Source organism: Kogia breviceps, chromosome 2 (genome assembly GCF_026419965.1).
Source record: "Kogia breviceps isolate mKogBre1 chromosome 2, mKogBre1 haplotype 1, whole genome shotgun sequence".
NCBI lineage: Eukaryota > Metazoa > Chordata > Mammalia > Artiodactyla > Physeteridae > Kogia > Kogia breviceps.
The window spans coordinates 2,601,446-2,627,171 of NC_081311.1; the positions used below are offsets into that span (position 1 = coordinate 2,601,446).

The 25,726-nt window shown below is 52.7% G+C and overlaps 1 protein-coding gene across 3 annotated transcripts in view; it reads left to right on the plus strand.

The window, feature by feature from the left end:
* Positions 1–25,726, plus strand: part of C2H10orf143 (chromosome 2 C10orf143 homolog) — a 101,041-nt gene that overhangs the window by 46,889 nt on the left and 28,426 nt on the right. The window contains exons 4-7 of one of the 3 annotated variants that reach the window (XR_010838755.1): positions 9,022–9,145; positions 9,623–9,788; positions 15,832–16,107; positions 23,615–23,688. Coding sequence is in view for 1 of the 3 variants with exons in the window: in XM_067024230.1 (XP_066880331.1) it covers positions 6,351–6,392 (42 nt within the window). In the remaining 2 variants the exon portion in view is untranslated. Of the gene's footprint in view, positions 1–6,350; positions 8,370–9,021; positions 9,146–9,622; positions 9,789–15,831; positions 16,108–23,614; positions 23,689–25,726 lie in introns of those variants that run through there. The other 2 variants (XR_010838756.1, XM_067024230.1) reach the window with 2 other exon arrangements.

The window sequence follows — 25,726 nt, forward strand, 5'->3', positions numbered from 1 at the left end:
GTCAAATTCCTACACTCTTCGATTTCACAGGTGAAATTTTGTTTGGTTTCTCATGACTCGTTTGAGTTGGATGCAGGACGCAGACAGGGTCCACGCACCTGACTGGCTGATCTGTCCTGAGTCTCTGATCACGGGTCTCCCACCTCCCGTCCCCCCTTGCAGTGTATTTTCAGGAAACTATTCGTAGAGTTTGTGCTGAGATGTTGCTAATTGCATCTCCCGTGTTCTACCTACTCCTCTGCCCTCTATACTTCCTATAAATTGGTGTTGATCCAGAAGCTTGATCAGATTCAATTTTGATTTTTTAGCAAAAGTTCCTTTTTGATCCCTGCCAATCTGACCTTTGCGCCAAGTTCGTGGTTTTAACGCATGGGTCCCACGTTGCGTTTCTGACACGTGTCATAGGCCACGTGGGTGTCCTTTCTGAATGTCCCATCTTTCGCCATTTTCCTGTTGGGGTGCATGTCATGGTCGTTTATTTTTAGGAGTTCTTTAAATAATAAGTCTGTTTTTCTCTCAGCTGTTACATGTATTTTTTCCCCATTTACAATTTTTCACATTCTTTCCAGTGAGGTCTACAAAGTCCTTTGCTGGAAGTTTTTAGCTGTCATATCTGTTGGCCTCTTTTTAGCCTGTTTCTTTTCTTGGAACCATTCGAGAAAGACCTTCCTTTCCCCAGGATTACATACATTATATGAACTGATATGTAAATTATGCCTCGACATTTGTCATGATTCTGATTTCATTTTGAACACATAGAACTTTGCTTTAGCTACAAAATTTGGGGACATAAGATATATCTAACTTTGCTTTTCCCCAAATATTAACCAGTTAATTCTAACCACATCTTTCTGCACCGATTGTAAATCCCACTTCTATACGTGGGATTGCTTCTGTACTTCCTCTTGTGTTCTTTGATCTGTCTTTCTCATCTGGTGGCTGTAACACTACCTGTGGGTGTGTGATGTGTATGTCTGTGTGGGGGGGGGGCCCTTTCTATTAAAATATAACACATGAGCAGAACAGGGAAAAAAGGAGTGTCCAGGCCCAGCGCACGTGCTTGTGTGGAAAGCTGATTCGGCACCTCCCCGTTATTTGTCAGATGTTCCTGGTTCAACTCACGTGCTCATTCTTCCAGATCAACTTCAGGATCGTTTTGTCAAATATCAAAAGTAAAAATCACATAAAATATTTATTGGATTTGTGCTGAATTTACCGATTAATTGTGGGATAAGCGGTGACTTTACACTGCTGTGACTTGTCACCCGAAGACACAGCACATTTTACCCTGATAATACTTCTTCTGTGTGTAGCTAAAAGTTTCCTTCTTTCCCCTCATTTTTGGTTTTTGTTTTGTTAGTATCAGTCTTACACTTTAAGCTCAGTCCTAGATAATCTTTTTTCTATTACATTTTCTGATTATAACTCTTATACCAGATAATTTCCCGAAAATTTGCTGCTTAAAACTCAGTTTTTTGGTGCATTTTTTCCCCAAAAGCAAAGGGAAGGAAGCTGCTCTTTAGAGAGTAAGCAACGCTGTATGTCAGATGTTGTACTAAATTATCGTTTTTAACCCTCAAAAAACCCTTTGGGGGTGAGAATTATCCTCACTGTACTAATACGGATAGAGGATCAGTGAGGCCAGGTCAGTTATCCACGGCCCGGCCCCGGGTCCAAACTGGGCTCCTCGGACCCCAGCATCTGCCCCTCCAGACCCGCCCGCTCTCCTCAAAGCGCTCCTGGATCCTGGGGGCGGGAGGGGCTGCTTAAAAGGCAGAGTCTCCAGGCCTGGGGGCGGGGGCTCCCAGGAGGTGCTGCTGACCACACTCTGAGGACCGGCGTGTCCCCGAGTCACTTAGGATCCTGTGACACGGGGCCTTCGTGGAGGTGCAGGCAGTCCTTGGGCTCCAGTGTGGAAGGCGTTTCCGTTTTTCTGGAATAACCGGACAGCCTAGGAAGTCCCTAGTCTCGGTGTCCAGCACCTGAAGTGGTGACGTCCGATGGGTCGGGGTCCCGGGGCTCCTGCCGCTTCCTCACTCCAACCCAGCGCCTCGGTTTCCTGCCTGTGAAATGGCAACCACGGTGCCCCCCTTGTAATGAGCCGCAGCGGGGCCGATGCGGTGATGTATTTGAGGTGCTGGAGTGGGGTCCCCGCTGGCATGTGGGGCCTTTGAGCCAGCCAGCCCGGTGCGCAGGGCCACAGGCAGCCTCGACAGAGGAGGTCAGAGAGGGCTCTCTCTGCCCCTGACACGGACCCTTGTGAAGCCCCCTCCCTTGCAATCGAGCCGCATGGCGAGTGCCATCCCAGACCTCATCACCACGGCCCACGGCCCACGGCCCACGGCCCCTGAGCTCATGATAGTATTCTTGATTTTTGTGCTTATTTTAGAGAGCCTTTAGGAACTTCTGGCCCATCAGTTACTTACAAAATGTGTGCTTATTTGCTGAGGATTCCTGGGCGTCCGTCTCCCATGATCACTGTCACTTCTGCAGCCCGGTGGGAGGGCAGGGCTGTCTAATGCAAACAGCAGGGCTCAGAGTGGGAGTGGGGACAGAACTTCTGTTGGGGAGGACGGAAGAGTTCTGGAGATGAATGGGGGGGTGATGGTTGCCTAACAATATGAATGTACCGAATGCCGATGCAACGGACACTTAAAAATGGTTAAAATGGTACGTTCTTTGTCGTGTATTTTACCAGAATAAAAAATCAAGGCTTGCGGTGACTCAGTCCTTCCCTTTCTTTTTTGTTGGCTGCACCACGCAGCATGCGGGATTCTAGTTCCCCGACCAGGGATCAAACCCGAGCCCCCTGCGGTGGAAGCACGAGTCGTAACCACTGGACCGCCAGGGAGGTCCTGCTGCTTCCCTTTCTTTTCCTTGCTTCCTGTAAGTCACCGACTGTGGACACAACCCAAATCCAACCACTCATTTTCCACTTCTTCCTCTTCCTCCAGCCACTGGAAACCCTGGGAGAATTCAGGAGCTCAGACAAGCCCCCCTGCCCTGGATTCTGTGGGAAAATGGGCACGCAGAGCTGGGGATGACCCCTTCAGTCCCCAGTTTGGGGCCACAGCCCGGACAAGCATTTGGATGGAGTCCATTCCTCTGGGCCACGCTCAGGTGTCGCGGAGGAGTTGTTGGTGCTGCTGGGCCTCCCGCCGTAATCGCTGGAGGGCAGAGGCTGTGGACGGTGACACAGGGTGGCGACTGTCACTTAGTGCTGTAGGGGAGGGTCACAGACAGCGGCACCCGCATGGACTGTGGCCTTTCCCTCCATTGCACGCAGGGACAGCCGAGCTGGGCAAGAAAAGAAAGGAGGGTGAGGAGCAAGAGGCCTGCTCTGTTTGAAGCTCGAGCTGTACAGTAAATTTCTGCTCAGAGCCTTGCTCGGCCACCTGACGTCTTGCACCTGGGACCCACCTACCCCACAGCTTTTTTTTTTTTTTTTTTTTTTTTTTTTTTTGCGGTATGCGGGCCTCTCACTGCCGCGGCCCCTCCCGCCGCGGAGCACAGGCTCCGGACGCGCAGGCCCAGCGGCCATGGCTCACGGGCCCAGTCGCTCCGCGGCACGCGGGATCTTCCCGGACCGGGGCACGAACCCGCATCTCCCGCATCGGCAGGCGGACTCTCAACCACTGCGCCACCAGGGAAGCCCCTACCCCACAGCTTTTATGGAGTAGAAGTAACTGTCTGTCTCAAGAACTCAGCAACAGTCCCTCCAGGTGACCTTCCGGTAGGGGCAGGTCAGCGTCAGCCTCGAAGTCAGGTTCCTTAGTTTCCAGTCGCTCGGAGGATAAGCAGCGTGGTGTGGGTCCAGGACGGCGCGTCAGTTTGATCTACTCGGCCGGCCCCGAGCAGTTGGGAGGCTGGGTGGGCCAGTAGAGAGAGAGGCCGTGCGCCTCCCATGGCCAGTGACGGTCACTGGTTCCCACGGTGACTGATGGGGACAATGCAGAGTGTGGGTTTGCGTCTCCTGGCTCGCAGGGGCTCACCTGGGGTTTCTGTCCGACCATCCGCTTCCTCCGCTGTATTCTGGGGCCTGCATCTCCTCGTGGAGTCGTTGTGACAGTTGTCAGCCACCTGAGGCGAAACGCCCGGCGTGCGTGTAGTGATGGCTCGGCGTGTGGTGACTGCGACTGCTGCACCATGTGTGCTTCTCCACGTGCTCTCCTTGGTCTGCAAGGAGCACCCCCACTTCTCGACTCGTGGAAAGGGTGAGAGCCAGAGGCGTTGGAGGCCTGGGGGCAGCCCTTCCTTCTGGAACGAGAGCCCACGGCCTCCCAGTGGCCCGCTCAGGTCAGCAAGGGCTAATTGAGCTTTAACTAAATGCATAGTGACTTCTTAGCCCCAATTCAGGACAAAACAATATTCCTTTTACGGACGTCTGAATTTACTTAGGTGAAAATAATTAACACTAATCCAAACTTAAATCACATTTAGTTAGGACCTTTATCAAGAATAAAAGTATAAGATGTAACTGTCAACCACAAATGTATATGACATTTAAAGTGATCTTTTTGGTCGCTCTTCAGGTGAGGCCCACTTATTCATGTTTCAGGAAAGCCAGTTGAATGATGATCTAAATCTCTTAAGTTTTTCAAACATTCTTGACAAGCCTCTTCACAATTAATTTGAATTAGCAGAAGGAATTTAACCTCAGGGGTCATAAATGCTTTTTCCAATCCCTAAAAGTTGCCGATCATCAAAAACGTCCTGTGGCCATTTGTGTGTCATCTTTGGAGAAATGGCTATTTAAGTCCTTAGTGCCTTTTAAAAATGAGTTATTTGGTTTTTTGCTATTGAGTTATAGGAGTTTCTTACACATTTTAGAAATTAACCTTTTATCAGACATGTGGTTTGCAAATGTTTTCTTCCATCCCATAGGTTGCCTTTTTACTTTGTTGATTGTTTCCTTTGCTGTGCAGAAGGTTTTTAGTCTGATGTAGTCCAGCTTGTCTATTTTTGCTTTTGTTGCCTGTGCTTTTGGTGTTACATCATGTCATTGCTGAGATCAATGTTATGAAGCTTTTCCTCTACGTTTTCTTCTAGAAGTTTTACAGTTTCAGATCTTTAATCCATTTTGAGTTGATTTGTATGTATAGCATGAGATAAAGGTCCAGTTTCATTATTTTGTGTGTGGATGTCCCGTTTTCCCAGCACCATCTGTGGAAGAGACTATCTTTTCCCCATTTGTGTATTCTTGGCGCCCTTGTTGAAGATCACTTGACCATATATGCATGGATTTACTTCTGAGCCCTTTATTCTGTTCCATTGGTCTATATGTCCGTCTTTATACTGTTAACAGATTTTTTTGATTACTATAGCTTTGCAGTATATTTTGAAATCAGGAAGTATGATGCCTTCAACAGGCATATGAAGAGATGCTCAACATCCCTAATCATTATAAAGATGCAAATCAAAACCACATTGAGACAGCACCCCGCTCCCGTTAGGATGGCTGCTGCCAAAAAAGCAAAAGATAAGTGTTCATGAAGGTGTGGAGAAGTCTGAACCCTTGTCCTCTCTTGGTAGGAATGCAAAATGGTGCAGCTGTTATGGAAAATAGTATTGTGGAGGTTCATCAGAAAATTAAAAATAGAACCACCAGATAGATGATCCAGCAATTCCACTTCTGGGAATATAGCCAAAGGAATCGAAATCAGGATCTTGAAGTGATATTAGCACTCCCATGGTCATTGCACACTATTCACAATAGCCAAGATACGGAAACTATCTAAATGGCCGTTGACTGATAAATGGATAAAGAAAATGTGGTATATGCATACCATGGAGTATTATTCAGCCTTTAAAAAGAAGGAAATCCTATATGATGTGAAAACATGGATGAACCTGGAGGACATTATGCTGAGTGAAGTAAGCCATTCCGAGAAGAATAAATACTGCATGGTTCCACTTATGTGGGGAATCTAAAAGAGTCAGACTCATAGAAGCAAGGAACAGAACCGTAGTTGCCCGTCCGGGGGGAGGGGCCCCCGGGGGGGCTGTTGCTGGGTGGGTGGAGTTTCAGATGTGAAGGGAGACTAAGCTCTGGTGCTCTGCTGCACGACGGAGTGCCCGTGTCAGCAAACTGTGTGTGTTGCACACTTGAAAACCCAAGAGAGGCTGGATCCTGTGTTAAGTGTTCTTACTGCAGTAAAATTTAAAAGACCGCAGTGGCACTTGGGAGGGAGGGCTGCACTTACTCTTGGACTTTGCACTTGGGTTCGGATGCTGCTTCCTCCCCTAGAGGGTCACCGCTGAAGGGCCTCTCCTCCCCCTCCCCGTGGTCAGCAGTTTCTCCTCGACCAGAGCAGGAGGAGACTTTTCACAAAGCCTCTTTGTCCCTCCAGATGGTTCCACTTATGTCGCGGTTTCACTGGCATCCGGGGTAATTGACAGATGCGCTCAAGACCCCGTGTCCGCAAGTCCAGGCTCTGGAGCAGCCCGCGCTGGCTGCTGTGCCCACCCAGACTGCACGGTATCCCACAGCCGGCCAGCTGTCCCTCCGTCGTCAAGTTCGATACCAGAACCCTGACACAGGTGGGCACGGTCCAGTGAGGGCCCTACATGCTCTGGGCCCTATTCTGGGAAACGCCACCTCAGACACAGAGGCACAGAGGCTTGTCCCAGAAGATCTGACTCTGTCCCCAAAAACCATGTGAGCAACAGTGATGGGCCCAGCAGATTACAGAGGTCCCACGGCAGCTGAGCTTTGTTTACATTCTCTCAAGCTCTGCGTCACTCTTAGGAAGCGTGGGTCTTCACAAAAAAGACATATTGGCACAATTGGTATAAATGCGTAAGATGGTCCATTGTACCCTCAGTGTGGCGTTCAGATTTGATGTTTCTTTGCTGCTTTTGTGAAATGAATTCACATGACTCTGTCTTATGTGAGGTAGAAAATGTCACGTAGATTTTCACATTTCTTTTAGAAATCTTATACGTTAAAGTCTTACTGTGATTACACCTTATTTTGTCTTCCAGCTGGCCTGGATTTTGTGGATTAGTGATGTTTATATGCCATGGGTGACGCCAGGTCCCTGTGCCGTTGTCCCCCATCCAGGCACGCTGGCTCGGCCGCCGGCCCAGGGTGCCCCTCCATCCCTGTCTACCCGGCCCCCCTCCCAGGGCCCTGAGGGAGGCTGGTCTTGGAGGGCAAGGGTGCGAGGTTTTCTCGGGCCCGAGTGGAGTCGAGGACGGCGCTTCACTCGGCGGTGCCCCAGAGCTGGGCAGGGCTCCCTGGCACTCAGGCGGGTCCAGTGAATATTCACAGAGTCGATTGGAACCGATTTTTACTGAACTTCAGGAGCCCAGCCACCACCAGGCCAGCAGTGCGCTCAGCCAGCGGGGCTGGGAGGGCTGGGAGGGGCCCACCGAGGACCGTGGGCTTCTGGTCCTGTTCCCGCATCCTGCAGGGCTCCGACCTCCCAGCTGAGTCCACCACCTGCTTCCTGTTCCAGGCCCTGCCCTCAGCCCTAAGTGCCTCCCCTGTTGCTGGTGATTCTCTCCTGGGTAGAAGAGCCGCGCGTGCGCGCTGCAGGAAGGCTGAAAAGAGAGCGCGTGGCGATGAGGTTAAACTCACTCTCGGTGTGTCACCGAGGGATAGTCCCTTTCTAAATGTGACGGGGTTTCCTCTTTCTCTGCTTTGATTCCCAGCAATGCGCAATAGAATATCTTGCATTTTTCATTTAACGTTTCAAATGTTTCCCCTGACTTTCTAACTCTAAATGAGAAGAACTCCAAGTCTGAAATCCCAGGCTCAGCCAGCAGCATGCGCTCTCCCTCCCAGGATTGGAAGTGGCACTTATTCCATGTGGCTTCAGGGAGAATTGTCACTTTGGCAGCAAACCCTGCGAACAAAATGACCGTAAAGGTGGACACCACCTTGGTGGCTGTGACTGAGCCGGGCCGCCTCGGCAGCTTCCCAGCCCGGGACCCACCTCAGCCCCCGAGTGGAGGCCTGGACCTGCCCGGATGACACGCTGTGCCCTGGGAAGGCACCGTGTGGAGCTCGGATTCTAACATGAAGACCGAGCCCAGTGGAGGAAAGGGGCCCCGCCCGGGCTGCACCTCCTGCCTGCCAGGTGGCCTGGCCATCCTCCCGTCTCAGAGGTGGGAGTGTCCAGGCCGTGCCTGGCACCAGGACGCCTGCTCAGCCCCCATCCCCTCGGCCGCGGGATTTCCCCGAGCATTGGGATCAAACACGTGAAGGACGAGTGAGCGAGCCCAAGCCGGGCCTCGTACCCACCCTGGCCACCCTTGGGGACACACCTGGGACAGTGCTGAGGGCTGGAGCCCCCCAGTTCCAGGGGCCCCACTGTACGTTCCAGGGCCTCTGCATTAGTAATAAAGTCTATTAAGAACATGTCTCCCCGGCTCACTATTTCACTCATGAGCTTTCTCTGTGATGCACAGCTTGTGTATGGTCTGTGAAAATTTACTGAACTGCCGGCATCTGTGTAACTGTGGGGATAGTGGGTGGCCCTCAGGGCCTGAAGCCGACTGAGGTCCCTGCAGGCCTCCCCTCCCCTGGGCCCCCTGGGTCTGGAACAGCAGCCAAACCCATTCCCCCTGAGTCCTGAGTTGGGGGCCCACAACGCCGTCCCAAAGCCCCATGGTGGCCCCAGAAGCAGGCACTGGGGACCTAGTCTGTCCAGCCAAGCCATGGGCCACGTCGGTGACTGGGGTGGAGGAGGGTGCAGGGGGTGCTGGACCCAGGCGGGGAAAGGGGGTGCCTGCCCCCAATCGGCCTGCCCACCTGGCCAGTGGGAGGGGCGCCCAGAGAGCCAGGCTCCACCCTCAGGCTTAGCGGGTGGGACCGGGCGGGGACGCAGCCAGACCAGCCTTTACTGCCCCGCTGTCCTACAGCTTCTAGAGGGAGCCGGGCAGGCCAGTGCCAAGCACGTCTGTGACGAGCCACAGAGGAGGAGGTAGAAGACGGATTCGGCACCAAAGCAGAGGACCACTGCCTGGGAACCAGGCCGGCGGATGCGAGCGTGAACTTTTTCTCTGGGCTTCTAGGGCACGGAGATGGTCTGCTGTATAGACTGCTGACCCGAAGAAAGGAGGCACACCTGTTCTGTAGGAGAAACTGCGTTATTTCCCTGGAGCTGATTCGGAAGGAACACGTCCGGTGGATGTTTATGTAAGTGACACTGGCGGGAGGAGAGGAGCATCCCTGAGTTGGGGCACCGGAGGGATGTGTTGAATCTAGAAACGTGAGGAAGCGCGTGCCTCCGGGGCCAGGTTGGTGTGGCCGTGGTGTTGCTGATCTCAGCTGAGGCGGGACAGGAGCCGGAGGAAGTGGGCGGTGCCCCTGCTCCACATGCCTCCCCCGCCCCCTCCCAGCTTCCTGGGATCCACTGGCTTGGTAACGGGGGAGGCTGGAAGCCTGGAGTGTGGGTGTCTGGGTTACTCACGGAAGGGAGGTGCGGGCACTTCAGAAAGCCCTGCCGGCTGCAGCGCTGTGGGCACTGCTGAGGCATTAAGGCAGCCCCCGGGAAGGGCAGGGCCATTGTCCTGGCCATTTCCCCGTCAGGCATCCAGCCTTGAACAGAGCCTCCAGTGTCCTATGGCGACACTCAGGGTGAGAGAGAATGAGCACATTACCTTTATCTCCCAGGCAGTAGCAAGACACTGACGAGATGACGTTCGTTGGCAGTGCCGGTGTGCGGCCGGTACTTCTCCAGCATGTCCTCTGGTGGACGCTTGGTCCCCACGATGACGCACGTCCCAGCTTCATCCGCACTTTCCAGATGGGGACGTCAAGTCCAGAGAAGCTGCAGAAGGTACGTGTGTGTCATCTGAGGTCCGTGGTGCGTTGAGTGGCTGCTCTTGGAGCCCACCTGGATATCAGCAGGAGTCCGGGTCACCCTCACGGCGGTGATGTGACAAACCAGAGCAGGTGTGCACAGGCGCACGCACACACACGCGCACACACCTGGATAGGAATGTGCGCGCCTTTCCTTGCAATTGAGAAGTTTCATTGCCTGTTGTTTAGAATGCAGAGCAGGTGTGCACAGGTGCACGCGCACACACGTGCACACACACACACACACACCTGGATAAGAATGTGCGCGCCTTTCCTTGCAATTGAGAAGTTTCATTGCCTGTTGTTTAGAATGCAGAGCAGGTGTGCACAGGTACACACGCACACACGCACGCGCGCACACACACACCCCTGAGATGCGATTCACCCTGCCCACAGACCCACCAGGGAAAGGTAAGGGGACTCCCCGTGGGGGGCAGAACAGACCCCACCCCGGGGAGATCTAATGACTCACGTGGCGCCGAGGACGTTTGATTAAATGAACCTCTCGTCCTTTGTTTAAGGCTCCTGACGGATTGGAGCAGGTTTAGCTGCCGCCGGCGGCCTCGCTGCCCGGGAAACACGCCCAGCCCATCGCGGGGGCGGCTGGCAGCAGGCGCCGTCCGTGACTTATAGGGAGATGGCAGCTTTACATATTTAAAAGGAGCATGGCCGGCTTCCTATCTGAAGTATGTTTCCCTAGAGAGACCACCACCATTTGATCTATTTTTGATTAAAATGTAAAAATTAAAAATTAAATCAAATGGTAGTATAACTCCTTGGGGAAAACACACTTCGGTTATGAAGTATTCCCTACAGTAACCTTGAGACTCTTATGGCAGCATTGTCTCATTTGTAGGTGGTATCTTTATGTCACACGTAATTAAAATAAATGGCGGTGAGAACCACCAAACGCCTGCCTTCGGATGTACGGCCTGCAGGCCGGGCCCCTAGGGCAGGTCCTGGTCGGGAAGGTGCCAAGCAGAGGGGCGGACGGGGCTGCCCAGCCAGCACGGGACCCAAGGGTGCCCGGCCCGGCCCCTCCCCTTCCAAAGCCCCCGGTGCGGTCTCATCTGGCCCCCGTCAGATGAAGGATCACTCCCTCTCTTCTCAAACAGCCGAAGCACAATTCATGTACCATCACCGAATAACAGATACTGCCCCAGAAACCAAAGCAGGTGCCGGTGGACTTCCTAGGAAAATGTGCTTTGCAGAATCTAAGCTACAACTGATTGGTATCAACCTACTTTATCAGTCTGCCTGGGAATACGGGAGAGCATTTGATAGGTTTAGGGGACGGTCACCTCGCAAACGAGATGCCAGCGTTTGCCTCGGTGATGCCCGCTGCTGACGGACACGAGCCACGCCGCATGCGGGATGTGACTTTCTGAGTCGTGACTTCATCTCCATCCGTGTGGGCGTGACTGGACATGCCGTGGCTGCCTGATCAGACTTCCTTGTCTGCATTCATTTTTTTGAAGCCTCTGCTTCGAATGAACGTTCCCCAGAAGAAAAACGTTTCTGGAATAAAGGTCTTAACGCAGCTTGCAACCATGCTCCGCCGTGGTTTCTGTGTGAGCCATGCCGGGCCTGAAGGGCTGCAGAAATGCCGAGTCCCACGTCAGAGGACACGAGGGCTGTCGCTGTCATCGGCGCACACGGGGTGCGGGCTCGTGCCGTTTTACTTACCTACTAGTGTCAGACGCTTGACACGTGTAGATTTCCCTTTCTGTTCTCAAATGTGCTGGCAGCACAGCCTGGCTCGCCGGAAGCAAGTCACGATTGTCGGGATTTGGGAAGGCAGTCACGTGATGAGCATGGGCTGGGCGGGCTCCGCCTCACGCCTTCCTCCCTGACGCCCACCGACGCCTCCTCCTGGGGCATGTGTGTGCGAGTGTGTGTATGAATGTGCAGGTGTGCACGCATGGGCGTGTGTGTACATGTATGCGTGCGTGTGCGCGCGCGCGTGTGTGTGGAGGCTATTAAAATTATACACAAAACTCCTGCAACTTTCATTTTCACTTAACACTGTGTCCTGGGCGTCCTTCCTGTGAATGTAACTCATCAGCACAGATCTGGCTTGTTGTTTTAAGAGCCGTGTGTTATTACATTGAATATATGAACAATAATTCATGTTGCTGGTATCCTCTTGATAGACATTTGGGTTGCTCTTGAATTTTTGCTACAGCCCAAAATGCTAAAACTTGTAAGTTTAAAAATGCAACTCAGGGCTTCCCTGGTGGCGCAGTGGTTGAGAATCCGCCTGCCGATGCAGGAGACACGGGTTTGTGCCCTGGTCCGGGAAGATCCCACATGCCGCGGAGCAACTAGGCCCGTGAGCCATGGCCGCTGGGCCTGCGCGTCCGGAGCCTGTGCTCCGCAACGGGAGAGGCCACAGCAGTGAGAGGCCCGCATACCGCAAAAAAAAAAAAAAAAAAAAAAAGCAACTCAAATCTGTTAGATATTTTACAGTCAATTTGGCAGGAAGTTTTAAAAAGCATAACACTTGGTGCTGGTGAGGATGTTGGAAAATAGGCACTCAGTCACCGTTGGTAGCAATGAAAAGTGTTACAATCATTTTGGAAGACCATTTCGCAAAATCTTCTAATGTGTCAAATGCCCCTGCTCTTTGCTCAATTTGTCACCCTCCTAAGAATTGATTCTGTCCACAGATTTATGCCCAAAGCTGCGTTCTGAGCCTATGGAAGGGCCCACTGTCTTCTTTCCCTTCTGGGGTCAAGTGTCCTATGTGGGGATGGTGACGCCTGTCAGGGCCCCTGGAGATTTAGGTTTGTGGAAGCTGCCAGTACTCCAGATGTCTCGTCTCAGACACAGTGTCCCCCTGGCAAGATGTCAGACTGGGAGCCTTGTCGCCTTCAAAGCGGAACAGATTTCCCCAACTCTGCCCTCCGGTGGCAGAAAGGAGGCGATAGCATTTCGTTTGGTGCAGCACCCCACCTCCACCCTAGGAGGGCTCACAGAGGTCCGGCTGGGGCGTGGGTCCTGACCAGGATGCAAGCGTCCCCTTGCATGGCGGCTCTTGTCCAGGAATGGTGCCCTGGACAAAGAGGCCGTGCAGCTTCCCCAAGGCCCCCATGGCCGTCAGGGCCCCCTCTCGCTGGGCCTCCAGCTCCACTCCTGTGGTCTCTTCTCCTCCTGCTCTTTTGAGTAAGGGCCTTTACCACGGGAGGCAGGCAGGGTGGGCCAGGCCAGGAGAGAATCACCGAGGACGCTCGTTGCTGCCTTATTTCCAGTGAGGGGAAAGAATTTGAGGGCAGTACAGAATTGATATCCATGAACCAAACGGCCCACTTCCTGAGATGTTTTGCAGAAGGAGCCTTGACATGGCCTTCGCCTTGGAGAGACCCAAACGCTCACACAGTCCTTGCACCGCAGGGACAAGCAGATGTATGACACAGTCACGGTAGCTCTTTGTGGGCTGCCTGGCACAGGTTACCTGGCACAGGGGTGCCTTTAGCCCAAAAGGGGCTGGAGACTGGGGGTGCAGGGACCCGGGCATTCCCTCAAAGAGGCGGCCCCCAGACTCAGACTGGTCAAACACCAGCTCCTCGTGTGGGGCTGGTGTGCCACTCTCACCCTCACCCATCCTGGAGCACGCTGACTGGCTACGCTGTTGAGAGGTTGGAGCCTCCAGGCCTCCCCCTGCTGACCACGAGCCAGTTTCTTATCCCAAGCTCCTCACCATTGATGCCGTACGACTTGCTGCGTCTCTGAATGGATCATGCCCATTGGCTCCCTGGGGACAGCAAACTGATGGGAGCCTTCCTTAAAGGCATCCAGAGTGCCTTGGGGAAGGCCATGGACCCAAACAAAACAGTGTATGAAAAGCCTCGAGGTTTCCTAGAGGTGAAAGGCATCCTTATCGTCCACGGTGTACGGATGAGGAAACAGGCCCGGGTTGTGAGCTGACTTCCAGGGTCACCCGGTTGGGACAGAGCTGGGTTTCTGGCTGCCAGGGTGACCGACTGTCCTGGTTTGTCTGCAACCGAGGGTTTCCGGGGACACAGGACTCTCAGTGTTAACAGGGACGTTCCAGGCAAACCGGCCCCAGTTGGCCACTCCAGCATCTCCCAAGCGCCTCCCTGGGTGCTCCCCGCCAGCTGGGGCCCTGTCCCCATGCCCCGCTCCCCGCCCTGAGCTCAGAGGCCCCCAGCTCAGCGCTTCTTTCTGGGCTGCCATCTCTGCTTCCTCGCTTCGTTGAGGCCTGGCATGGAGTAGCCTCCACAGCCGGTGCTCAGTAGCTGTGCTCTGAGCCACACTGGGCTGACTGGAGGCACGGTCTACAGATAACAATCGGGGAGAGCCCCGCCCCAGATTCAGGGGCTGGGCAGTCCAAGGCCAAGGCAGGCGTTGTTCTGCCGGGCTGGGGGTGGGGAGGGCACCTTCCAGGCAGCTGGACCCTGCTGTCCCATCGTTTAACTTGAGCAAACGAATTAGCAGAGTACTCCCCCCAGATCATTTCCCTCCCAGGCTTCCCGTGTGTTGTCCAGCGACAAAGTCTGGAGGGGCGGTCACACAGGCTGAGGTGGACCTTAGCAGCGGCTGTGGGGACCACCCTGGTCGGGGCCGACACCTGCGCAGGAGCCGGCAGCCAGGGGACAAGATGCTCCCGGGGGACGCCAAGCACGAGGGAGCGGCCGCGACAGGAATCGCGGGCCAGCGGGCTTTTCTGCGCCCGCCATTCTCTAATGAATGTGTTTCTCTTCTGATGAATGACGTGCCACTGAAGATGCATTCCTCATAAACAAATGACAAGTTCAGAACCGGAAACTTCAGTCTGTGGCGGGACCTCTGTCCCCCACCGACAGGGACACCTCAGGGCCCAGGCCCTTCCTCTCTGCCTGGACCTGCTGGGAGCTGGCGCCGGTGTTTCTCCCTGTCACGAAAGAATTAAAGACAACATCTTGGGTGGGAAGCAATTGCAGAGGGTGGAAGTTTCTGGCTAGGCAAATAAACTGGATTCAAGTATATTACAGCCCTAATCTTTCCTGCCTCTCTCCAGACGCTCGCCGTACATGGAAAAATGAGAATGTATTCGCAGACAAAGCGTGACCTGAGGGAGAAGGCCGCCGGAATCTGGATTTTCAATAACATAAGACAATAAAGCTTAGACTTCTAACCTGCTGCAATATGGTTGAAGTATAAAGAGCTTAGCTGCTAATAAAAGGGAAGGGGTTTCCCCTCCTATCTGCAGATCCGGACCCCCCAGAAGGACACTTCACAAAGATCATAATGGGTTAGCTGGGATCACACAGACACGGGGCCCCTTGTTGACTGATTGTCTGACAGTTGTCACCTATGTGTCTGATATTACTAAGTCCCGTGTTGATTTCCTTGGGGTATTTTTGTCCCTTTAATTGCATATCTTCCTGTTGTGACCCTACACGGGGCAGCATGTTGGGCTGGAGTTACCTGATGGCAAGATGCACACGCACTGTGCATGGCACGTCCTCGGTGGGGTGTGACTTGGCCGCGGCCACCCCATGGGGAGGGCAGGCGCTTAGGACGCAGGACAGAGCCGATTGCTTCCTCCTGGGAGGTCAAGCACCCAGACTCCTTTTGCAGAAAAAGGGAGCTGGTGAAATTCAGGACTGTGAGTGATCCTTCTCTGAATTTGTTTCTCAGGTACTTTACCAGCGGATTAATGGGTTGCCAAGCTGTTCCCCAGACAGTGTAATTGAGGCAAATTGCATGAATACACTGCATCAATATGATTGCATGAAGCAAGCTGGGGGGAAACAGCAGTGCTCGGTTAAAAATGTTCTTTGCCATATGTAAAATGAGCCAGCAACGTAGCTGTGGAGAACTGTAACGCCAGCAGGCTTTTTGCCCATCCATCCCCTCCCTCCCCTCCACCATCTCCACCCAGATTTTCAGGTGGCTCAGGGCTGGTCCAGGATGGCCCAGGGCTCAGGGCTGTGCCATGCCCTTCAGTATCATCTGCACTTTAACATGACATTGAAGCCAAGTTTCCCAAAACATTCCAATTCTGTTCATTCCAGGTGTCGCTTCTTCCCTCCAGCTGCACCTCGGAAGAGCCGACCCCACTGCGTAGAGGACACATCTCTAGAAGCTTTCATTTCCGCAGCAGTCGCTGAGGTGGGCTGTGTAGCCAGGCCGTCCTCTGGGAACTCAGACACTGTACAGTGATTCACACCCGTATGGAGCCACATTGCTTCTTGCTCGGGTCGTCAGATACAGACCATGGAGACGTTGGGTGCTCACAACACCACACAGCCAGAAGGCAGCTGCCGATGAGCGAGGAGCCCTCCTCTCAGGTGAGGGCTTTTAGAAATGCTCCGGCCCTGGTGCTGGGGGCCTGGGGAGAGAGCTGCCTGCCTCTGGGTCAGGCTGTTGGTGCTGTCAGGAGGCAATTCTGAGCCACAGACAGAGCCCACAGAACTATCTGGACCCCTCTGTCCAACATGGGCTCTGCCCCAGTTGGTACTTTTGGTCCTGTGTTGGGAGGTCCTGAGGTGTGTGGTGGTGCCCACGACCTACTGGGCTTGGAGGACCAGAGCCCAAGACCCAAAATGGGCTCCCGGCTAGACAGGCTGATGTGGGAAGTGGGCACCAGATGTGCCCCTCAGTAGCTCCACGACTGTATCCTCCAGAGCCTCAGTTTCCTCATCAGAATATAAGGATAACATGGGTGCCACTGGGTGGATCAACTGAATTAATTACAGTCTTTTAAGAGAGGGCAGTCCTTAGCCTTTGAAGGGCAGTGTTATGAATTGTTTCCTTCTCAAACTTCATATATTGAAGTCCTAACTGCCAGTAACTCACAATGTGACTCTATTTGGAGAAAGAGTCTTTAAAGGTATTTAAGGTTAAAACGAGGTTATTAAGGTGGGTCCCAATCCAATATGACTGTTGTCCTTATAGAAAGAGGAGATTAAGACACAGACACACACAGAGGGAGAAGACAGCCATCTACATGCTGAGGAGAGAGACCTCAGAAAGAAACCAAACCTGCTGACACCTTACTTTTGGACTTCCAGCCTCTAGAACCGTGAGAACATGAATTTCTGTTGTTTGAGCCACATAGTGGTAGCAGCCTGAGCAGACTAATACAGGCATGTTTGCCCGCAGCTGGCTCTGCCCCCAGCCTAGAGAGAGTTAACCTTTTATTCCTTAATCTCTTCTGAAGGTGTTTCTACCTGTCACTGAGTCACCTGCTCAGCGGCTTCCCAGCTTTGTGACAGGTGAACAAAACACCTGTGCATTAGAAACAAGCATACGGGTATAGCCAAGTAAACTCCTACTGGACCTAACTCTCTTGCTTATAAAAACTAAAAACTCTGCACAAAAAGAAAAAACTCTACCCAAATCTCTGACTGATATCTGAACTACACATGCTTGTAGGTAGAATCAAAGCAGTTTAGCTAAAATAAAAGAACTGATTTGGGCTGATACTAAAGACAGAGTTTGCAATTTAAGTCCAGTCATGTTAACTGCCTACCAAAACAAAAAAGTCAACATTCTCTGGAGGGTTAGAATAGACTCCAGAATCTCTGCAACATAACATTCCCAATACATGACATTCAGGATACAGTCTAAAATTGCTTGACATATGAAAAAAAAAAAAAAAAAAAACAGGAAAATGTGACTCAGTCTCAAGAGAAAAGTCAATCAGCTGAGAACAATCCTGAGGTGACCCCCAAGATGCTGGAATTAGAAGACAACAACTTTAAAGAAGATATTATAACTACATGCAATTAAGTAAAGAAAAATATGCTGGCAGTGAAAGAAGAGATAAGAAATCTCAGCTAAGAAATAGAAATTATAAAAATCAGAACCAAAAAGAAATTCTAGAACTGAAAAAGATAATTGAAAAATATTTGAAATAAAAAATTCAGGGGATTGGCTGATTACCAGAATGGAGATAATAGATTAAAATCTGAGTCAGTGAACTTCAAAATAGATGAATATCAATCATCCAATCTGAAGAAGAGAAAGAAAACAGGTTGAAAATAATGAAGAGAGCCCTGGGAAGCTGTGGGACAATATCAAAACATCTAACACATATGCAGTTTGAATCCCAAGGGGAGAGAAAGCAGAGAATGTAGGAGAAAAAAGTATTCAAAGTTATAGTGGCCAAGAAATTTCCTAAATTTGGTGAAGCACCTAAATTTGAATTTCAGAAGGTTCAGTGAGCCCCCAAACAAGATAAATATATAAATAAAACTATGTCTAAGCATCATAATCAAACTGCTGAAAATCAAAAGAAAGAGGATATCTCTGAAGCAGCCAAAGAAGAACTATACACATTGTACGTGAAAAATACGATTTGAGTGACTGCAGACTTCTCATCAAAAACTATGGAGGCCAGAAGGCAGTGGAACAGTGTGTTTGATGCTGAAAGACAAACCCATCAACCTAGGAGTCTGTAACCAGGGACAATATCCTTCCAAAAGGAAAATGTTTTCAGATTAAATAACAGAGAATCTGTTGCTATTTATGAGAAGTACTAAAATAAGTTCTTTCAAGGGAAATGATACCAGTTGGGAATTCAGATTTTAGAGAAGCAGTGGAGAGTATCAAAACTGGGAAATATGTGGGTAAATATAAATGAATGTTAAAATCTTAATTTCTTTAAAATACATAAGACTGTTTAAAGCAAAAAGCTGTAACATTTACTTCTGGGGTTTATTATGTATGTGGATACAATACCCATGACAACTATAGATTAAAGGACTGGGGGGACACATGGACCTATACAATTATAAGGTTTCTACATTTTACATATGGTGCTACAGTATTAAGTCTAACTAGACTGAAAAGTCAAGGATGTATATTATGTATACTTTAATCTGTAAGCAACCACTAATAGTGTAACGTACAGGGGTATAGCTAAAACACAATAGATTAATTGAAATGGATTTTTAAAAAATATTCAACTAATCCAGAAGAAGGCAGAATATGAGGAACAGAGGAACACAAAACGGAGGGAATGAAAAGAAAACAAATACTAAATTAGCAGGCCTAAATCCAACCACATCAAAAATTACATTAAATTTTAGTGAATTGAGCATGCCAATTAAAAGGCAGAGGGTGTCAGAATGGACTTTGAAAAGCAAGACCCATACCTCATACTCATTAGGATGCTACAGTGAAAACCCCAGAAAATAACAGGTTGCAAGGATGTGGAAAAATTGGCATCCTTGTGCATTATTGGTGGGAATGTACAATGGCATAGCTGCTGTGTAAAACAGTGTGGTAATTACTCAAAACTAAAAACAGAATTACTATATGATCCGGCAGCTCCACTTCTACATATATACCCGAAAGAATGAAAAGCAAGGTCCTGAGCAGACCACGTTCATAGCAGCATTATTCACAGTAGCCAAAAGTGGGCAGCCACCTATATGTCCATCGATGGGTGAAAGGATAAGCAAAACGTGGTAAATACACACAAGGAAGTATTATTCAGCCTTAAAAAGAAGGAAATCCTGGGCTTCCCTGGTGGCGCAGTGGTTGAGAGTCCGCCTGCCGATGCAGGGGACGCGGGTTTGTGCCCTGGTCCGGGAGGGTCCCACATGCCGCGGAGCGGCTGGGCCCGTGAGCCGTGGCCGCTGAGCCTGTGCGTCCGGAGCCTGTGCTCCGCAACGGGAGAGGCCACGACAGTGAGAGGCCCGCATACCGCAAAAAAAAAAAAAAAAAAAAAAAGAAGGAAATCCTGACACAAGCTACAACATAAGTGAACCTTGAAGACATTACGCAAAGATGTTTCTGTCACAGCCCCGAGTACTGAGCGGTGTCCACACACCCTCCCCCATGCTCAGAGCCCTGAGATCCAGACACATCAGGGCTGTGTCCACTCCTCACATGCCATTATCTGCTTTGACTAAAACAGGAGGGAAAACCCCAGATTCAGGACTGGGGCTCTCCCCTCTGCCCTGCTCTCCTGTGCCTTCCAGTGCGGGGTTCCCAGGAACACCCTCCCTTGGGCAAGCCTGGCTGCCGCTGCCCAGCCCCTCTGGCCTCCGCTCCGGGCTGCAGCCTGGGCTGCTGTCTGTGAGCGGGGACCATGGGCCCGTGTAGGCAGGCTGGTGGCCGAGCCCAGGGGCAGGCCATTGACCTGGACACGCAGCCTGAGCGAGAGGTGAGTTCCGGACGATTCTGCCCTTGCCAGAGACTGTCTTCCTGGGATGGCGGGGCACAGCCCGCCACTCTGCCTGACCTGGGCATGGGAGCCAGAGAAGGAAAGGGAGCAGGGACTCTACCTGTGGACAGGGGGCTGTGTGCTGGCTCAGAGCCCACATGCCTGATGAGCCCGATGAATGGGCGCTTTAGTCGTTATGAGAAGTGTCCCTCCTCCTTTCTTTTTTTTTTTTTTTTTTTTTTTTTTTGCTGTATGTGGGCCTCTCACTGTTGTGGCCTCTCCCGTTGCGGAGCACAGGCTCCGGACGCGCAGGCCCAGCGGCCATGGCTCACGGGCTTAGTTGCTCCGCGGCATGTGGGATCTTCCCGGACCAGGGCACGAACCCATGTCTCCTGCATCGGCAGGCGGATTCTCAACCACTGCGCCACCAGGGAAGCCCCCTCCTCCTTTCTTTTACTGCTATCTGAGTTCTGTTTTGTCTGATGTGAATGTAGCCAGCCTAGCCTTCCTATGCCTACTGGTTTCAGGGTGTCTTTTTCCATCTGTTTGTGCTCAGCCTAACTGAGTTTTCATTTTAAAGTAACGATTTTAAAGGAACCTATTTAAGCTAACTGTTACAGCTGGGACTTGCTGTATTTTCATTTCTTTTTCACTGTGGTAAAATACACATAACATGAAAATTCCCCATCTTCAGTGTAATTTACCACTTTTAAGTGTATAGATCAGTAGTGCTACATATATTCACACTGCTATGCAGTCAGTCTCCGGAACTGTTCATCTTGCAAAACCGAAACTCCGTGCTCATGAATAAATGCCCCATTCCTCCCTCGCCCTGCAGCCCCTCGAGACCACCATTGTGCTTTCATCTCACAATCCTGGGGGCTGTGAGAGTGGTGGAGGGTGTGTGGGTGTCCCCTCACTCAGGACCCTTTAGCCCTGTGAGCCGTTGGGACCCTGGATGTCACTCAGGTCCTGCTGTTCTGAGGCACAGCCTGTGGCATTGGCCAATGTCACGCTGCAACCTGACTCCTGTCTCTCACTGGCCGGGGGCTGCCGGCAGAGAGCCACGTTCCCTGGCAGATCTCGGACCTGGAGTCCGGGTCACGGGCACTTGTTTATACTCGTGGTCTGGGGCTTCATAGGACCTCCTTTATGGCCGCCGAGCCGCAGGTGTGGGCAAGTCCCCAGGCAAGTCCTCCCCGCTCCGGAGCGCGGCTGCAGGAGAGAAGCGCGGCTGCAGGAGAGAAGCGCGGCTGCAGGAGAGAAGCGCGGCTGCAGGAGAGAAGCGCGGCTGCAGGAGAGAAGCGCGGCTGCAGGAGAGAAGCGCGGCTGCAGGAGAGAAGCGCAGAGGACCTCAGCGCCTGGCCCTGGCTCAGTGCGCTCGCCTGCCACGCACGTCGCTGCCTGGCCCCTCCCGTGCGTCCATGGGACTAACAGGCCTCTTTCTCATTGGGACCCCACAAGGAAATGGTTTCAGCTGCTCCTTTTCTGCGTCTCCACGTGCACGCAGCGGTTTTCATCACCCTACTGGAACGCCTGAATTACTTCTCTCCCCCCCCCACGCTGCAGCAGCCAGCGCTGGAGCCCTGATCCAAGCCTGAACACTGGGCACGCTGGCCTGAATTCTTGGGAGCTTCAGGGGAAAACATTTCACATTAGGGAGAACGAGAACTCCATGCTTGGGGGCGCTTGGAAGCCTCACCAACGCAGCCGTTTGGAAGCGCCTTTCAAAAGAGGAAGAAGCTGCTCTGTGAGCGTCCCTTGACACGGCCTGACAGAGAATACTCTGCAGGGGCACGTGGGCGCCTCCTAAGCTTTGCGGGAGAAGAATCTGAAGAGCTCAGAGGCCGGAAGCCTCTACTGTGCGTCACGCAGGCGGTGCGAAACCTGGGGAAACACCGACAATGCTTTGGACGCACCACCAGTGACCTGCCCACGTGCTGTCACGGCATCTTCCCACCGGCGACCCATCATCAGGGCTGCAAACTGGTACCCGTGAGACCACCACGTGGAACGTGAGCCCCTGAGCCACAGGCCTGGAACGGTGAGAGCACCGTTCCCGCGGCCCTGGGGGTGGAGGGCAGGGGAGCTGCCAGCGATGCTCACGGCGACCCTCGACCTGTCAGCGTAGATTTTGAAACACTCACACCCATCTTGGAATATGGCAGAGTATCAACCAATGAATTGGTTTTCAAAATTGAATTTTAAGGACAAATAAATAAGATCAAGGAGGCTTTGCTGTATTTGGCTGCTAGGGCAGCTGTAACAAAGTACCACGGGCTGGGGGGCTTAAACAAGATGAAATTCATCTTCCCACAGTGCTGGAGTCTGGACGTCCAAGATCAAGGTGTGGGCAGGGTTGGTTCTCCCGAGGCCTCTCTCCCTGCCTTGTAGACGGCCACCTCCTCCCTGTGTCCTCACGTGTCTGTCCTCTGTGGTCACGCGCATCCAGTGTCCCTTCTCATAAGAACACCAGTCCTAGCGGACGACCTGATGACCTCCTGTAACCTTAGTCACCGCTTGAAAGGCCCCATATCCTGGCAGGGGTGCCGGGGCCACTTGGACACGCAAGGCCTCCGTCACCTCCCACACCAAATGGGGGTCAGAGAGCATGACCCCCGTCAGACGTCATGAGGAGAAATGAACCCATCCAGGCAACAGGAGTTTGGAACAGATGCACCAGGCCCGTGATCAACAGGAACAATTGTTTCTCAAATCCCTGCTTTGCCGGTGAAGGCCCACCTGGTACTTCCGTAAGTGCGTCCTCTCCGGCCACGCGTGGAGGAGGCCAGGGCCGGGGTCCCCGCCAGGAGCTCAGTACGTGAGGGAGGCGGATGCAGACACAGGCACTGGCATCCTCTGAGGCCACCGTCAAAGTGGCCTTTTTCACAGGGCAAAGGGAAGCCAGGTAAAGGGGCACTGGGGGTCTCCAGGTGCGGGCAGGGTGCTTCCCCGGGCAGAGCAGATCCTTCAGGAGGTCCAGGAGCCCGCGGAGCTGCAGGAAGCAGAGTGAGGGCTGTGTGTCGGGGGAACCGCTGGCTGCTAAGAGTTCAGAGCCAGAAGCCCAGGTGGCCTCCGGGCCCTGGCGGGGGGCCTGACTGAGGAGTTGCTGCCCGCACTGGTGTCCTGGGGCTGCGGTAACGAAGGACCACAAAGTGGGCGACTTAAAACGGCAGGATCTATTCTTTCACGGTCTGGAGGCCAGAAGTCAAGGTGGTGGCAGTGCCGCGCTCCCTCTGGACGCTGCAGGGGATCCTTCCTGCCTCCCTGGCTTATGGCGTTTGCTGGGCTTCCTCGGATGGCAGCTCCTCCGTCGCCATGGGGCCGTCGTCCCTGTGTGTTCTCTTCCTTTGTGTGTGTCTCTCCTCTCCTTACAAGGACACCAGTCATTGGATTTGGGGCCCACCCTAAGCCAGAATGACCTCATCTTTAGTTGACACGTGCAAAGGCCTATTGCCCGTTGTCACCTTCCAAGGTTCTGGGTGGACGTGCACCTGGGGAGACCCGATTTAACCCTGTGCAGGAAGCGTGCTGTGAAGAGCAGCCCCCTTTGTCCCGTCTTGGAGAGACTTCCTCACTCCCCAGTTCGCCCCTGTGATGCCCCAAAGCAGTGTGTGATATTAACTGAGTCACAAGTGTTTTCTGAAGAGAAGTGCTTCTGTTCTTGCTTCTCTCCCCAGGGATGGAAGACGAGCAGCTGCTTCCTTCCCCAGGCAGGGGAGGCTAAACCAAGCCCAGGACTGCGGGACCACAGGTCGGTAAGAGGGAGGCTCTGGGCCTCTGGCCTCAGACAGGCCGCAGCCCCCAGGCCGTCCCTGCCCCTTTCTCCCCTCAGTGCGTTCACTGCGCTTTGACCACTTGCATTAGATCACACTTATTTAATAGGACTTAATAGGACTCATTTGTTTGCAAGTGGTCAGAACAAAATGGGAGCTGGCGAAAGCAGCAAGGGGCTTATGGAAAGGACTTGGAGGTGTCTCTAAGAGCCACTCAGCCCCCAGGAAGCAAGAACAAACCAGCGCCGGATGTGGCATCCAGGGCCACGAATGCCCCAGGCCCCTGCAGCTGCCTTCCGCTCCCTGCACTTGGTTTCCTTCACTTGCGCTGCGCGTCAGCTTTCTCCGCGTGGCTGCCAACGGCCCCCAGGTGGGTCTGCCTCAGCCGACAGAGCTCCAAGTCCAAAAACCTCAGGGCAGCAACTCATCGGTCAGGTCCCTCCTGGCCCCATGCGGCATCGGAGGCCAGCTGGGGACAAGGAATTGCCCACGGAAAGGCGAGGGGCTGGCAGGGAAACCCAGGGAGGTCTGCTACCTGCCACCATCACCCGGGGATCGCTTGTTTTCGGCATTTGGGAGCCACCGGGCTAATGTTTGTCACTTGGAAATCATTTCCTGTGCAGGGCTGGGCGAGCTAAAGCCAGACGTTGGAGCCATTTGGCCAACATCAAGCCGCGAGGGATGCTGCAGTGCTGGGGCCTCCAGGCAGCAGGGGCCAGGGACGCAGTGGGAGATTTTCTGTAGACCCGGACGCAGGCCACGCACTTGGAGGGCCGGAGGGCCATTCCTGCCTGAGGGCCGGCTCTCCCTGAACCAGCCCGACAGGCCTCCCTACTCCCTGGTCTGGGCTGGGGGTTCCAGAGTCCATGAGAGACAGTGTGCCTTCATGAAGTCAACCTCACGTTCCCCCATGCTTTTCAAATGCGGGAGAACCCAGCCAATGCCTCCTAGAAGAGAAGGGGAGATGGGGAGAGTGGGAGGGTGGAGAGGTGATGCCAAGCTTCCAGGAGAACTGCGGGTGGAACGGGGCGGAAGCTACACGGGCGGAGGAGTGAACAGAGAGCTGGGAGGAAGCTCCGACCCAGGGCACTGCTGAGGGCTGCCCAGCGGCCGCAGCGGGCGGGAGCTTGAGACGGTAGCTCTTAACTGGGAATTCTGATGACCGCTTGAGCAAATGGTAAAAAGAGGGTTTGTTGGCTTGAGCTGGAGAGTCCGGAGACGGTGATGGTTTCGGGTGGGGAATGACCCGCATCAGGGGTCGGCAAACTCTGGCCCTCGGGCCACATCTGTCCTGCGGGCTGTTCTTGTAAGTGCGTTGTTACGGGAACACGGGCACAAGCATTTAAGCGTTATCTGTGTCTGCTTTCACACCGCAGCGGCAGGGTTGAGTGCCGAAGACCATCGTCTGGCAGAGCCTAAGATATTTATTACCTGGGCCTTACACGAAAGGTTTGCCCACCCTGGCTCTGGAGCTGTGCTCTCTAGTGTTATGACACTTGAAACCTGTCTAGTCTGAACTAAGATGGGCTTAACTGTAAACCAAGATTTCAAAGCCTTAATAGGAAGAAAAGGGTATAAAATAGCTCATTAAGAAATTTTGCATATTGTTTGCTTGTTAAGGTGGTATCTTTTAATATGTTGGGCTAAATGAAATACAGTATGAAAATTAATTTCACCTGCTTCTTTCTACATTTTTCACGTGGCTACGTGAAAAGTGTAAAATTTTCAACTGTGTCTGTGGCTCCTGTTGCATGTTTATTGGACGGCGCTGGTTCAGACTCCACACCTCTCTCCCACCTCCCGGGTGTGGTTCCTGCCTGTGGTAGAGGAGGTGGCTGCCAGCATCATCTTTTCAAAGATACTGGTTTGCAAAACCTTCTTTTTTTTTTTTTTTTTTTTTTTGCGGTACGCGGGCCTCTCACTGTCGCGGCCTCTCCCGTTGCGGAGCACAGGCTCCGGATGCGCAGGCGCAGCGGCCATGGCTCACGGGCCCAGCCGCTCCGCGGCACGTGGGAT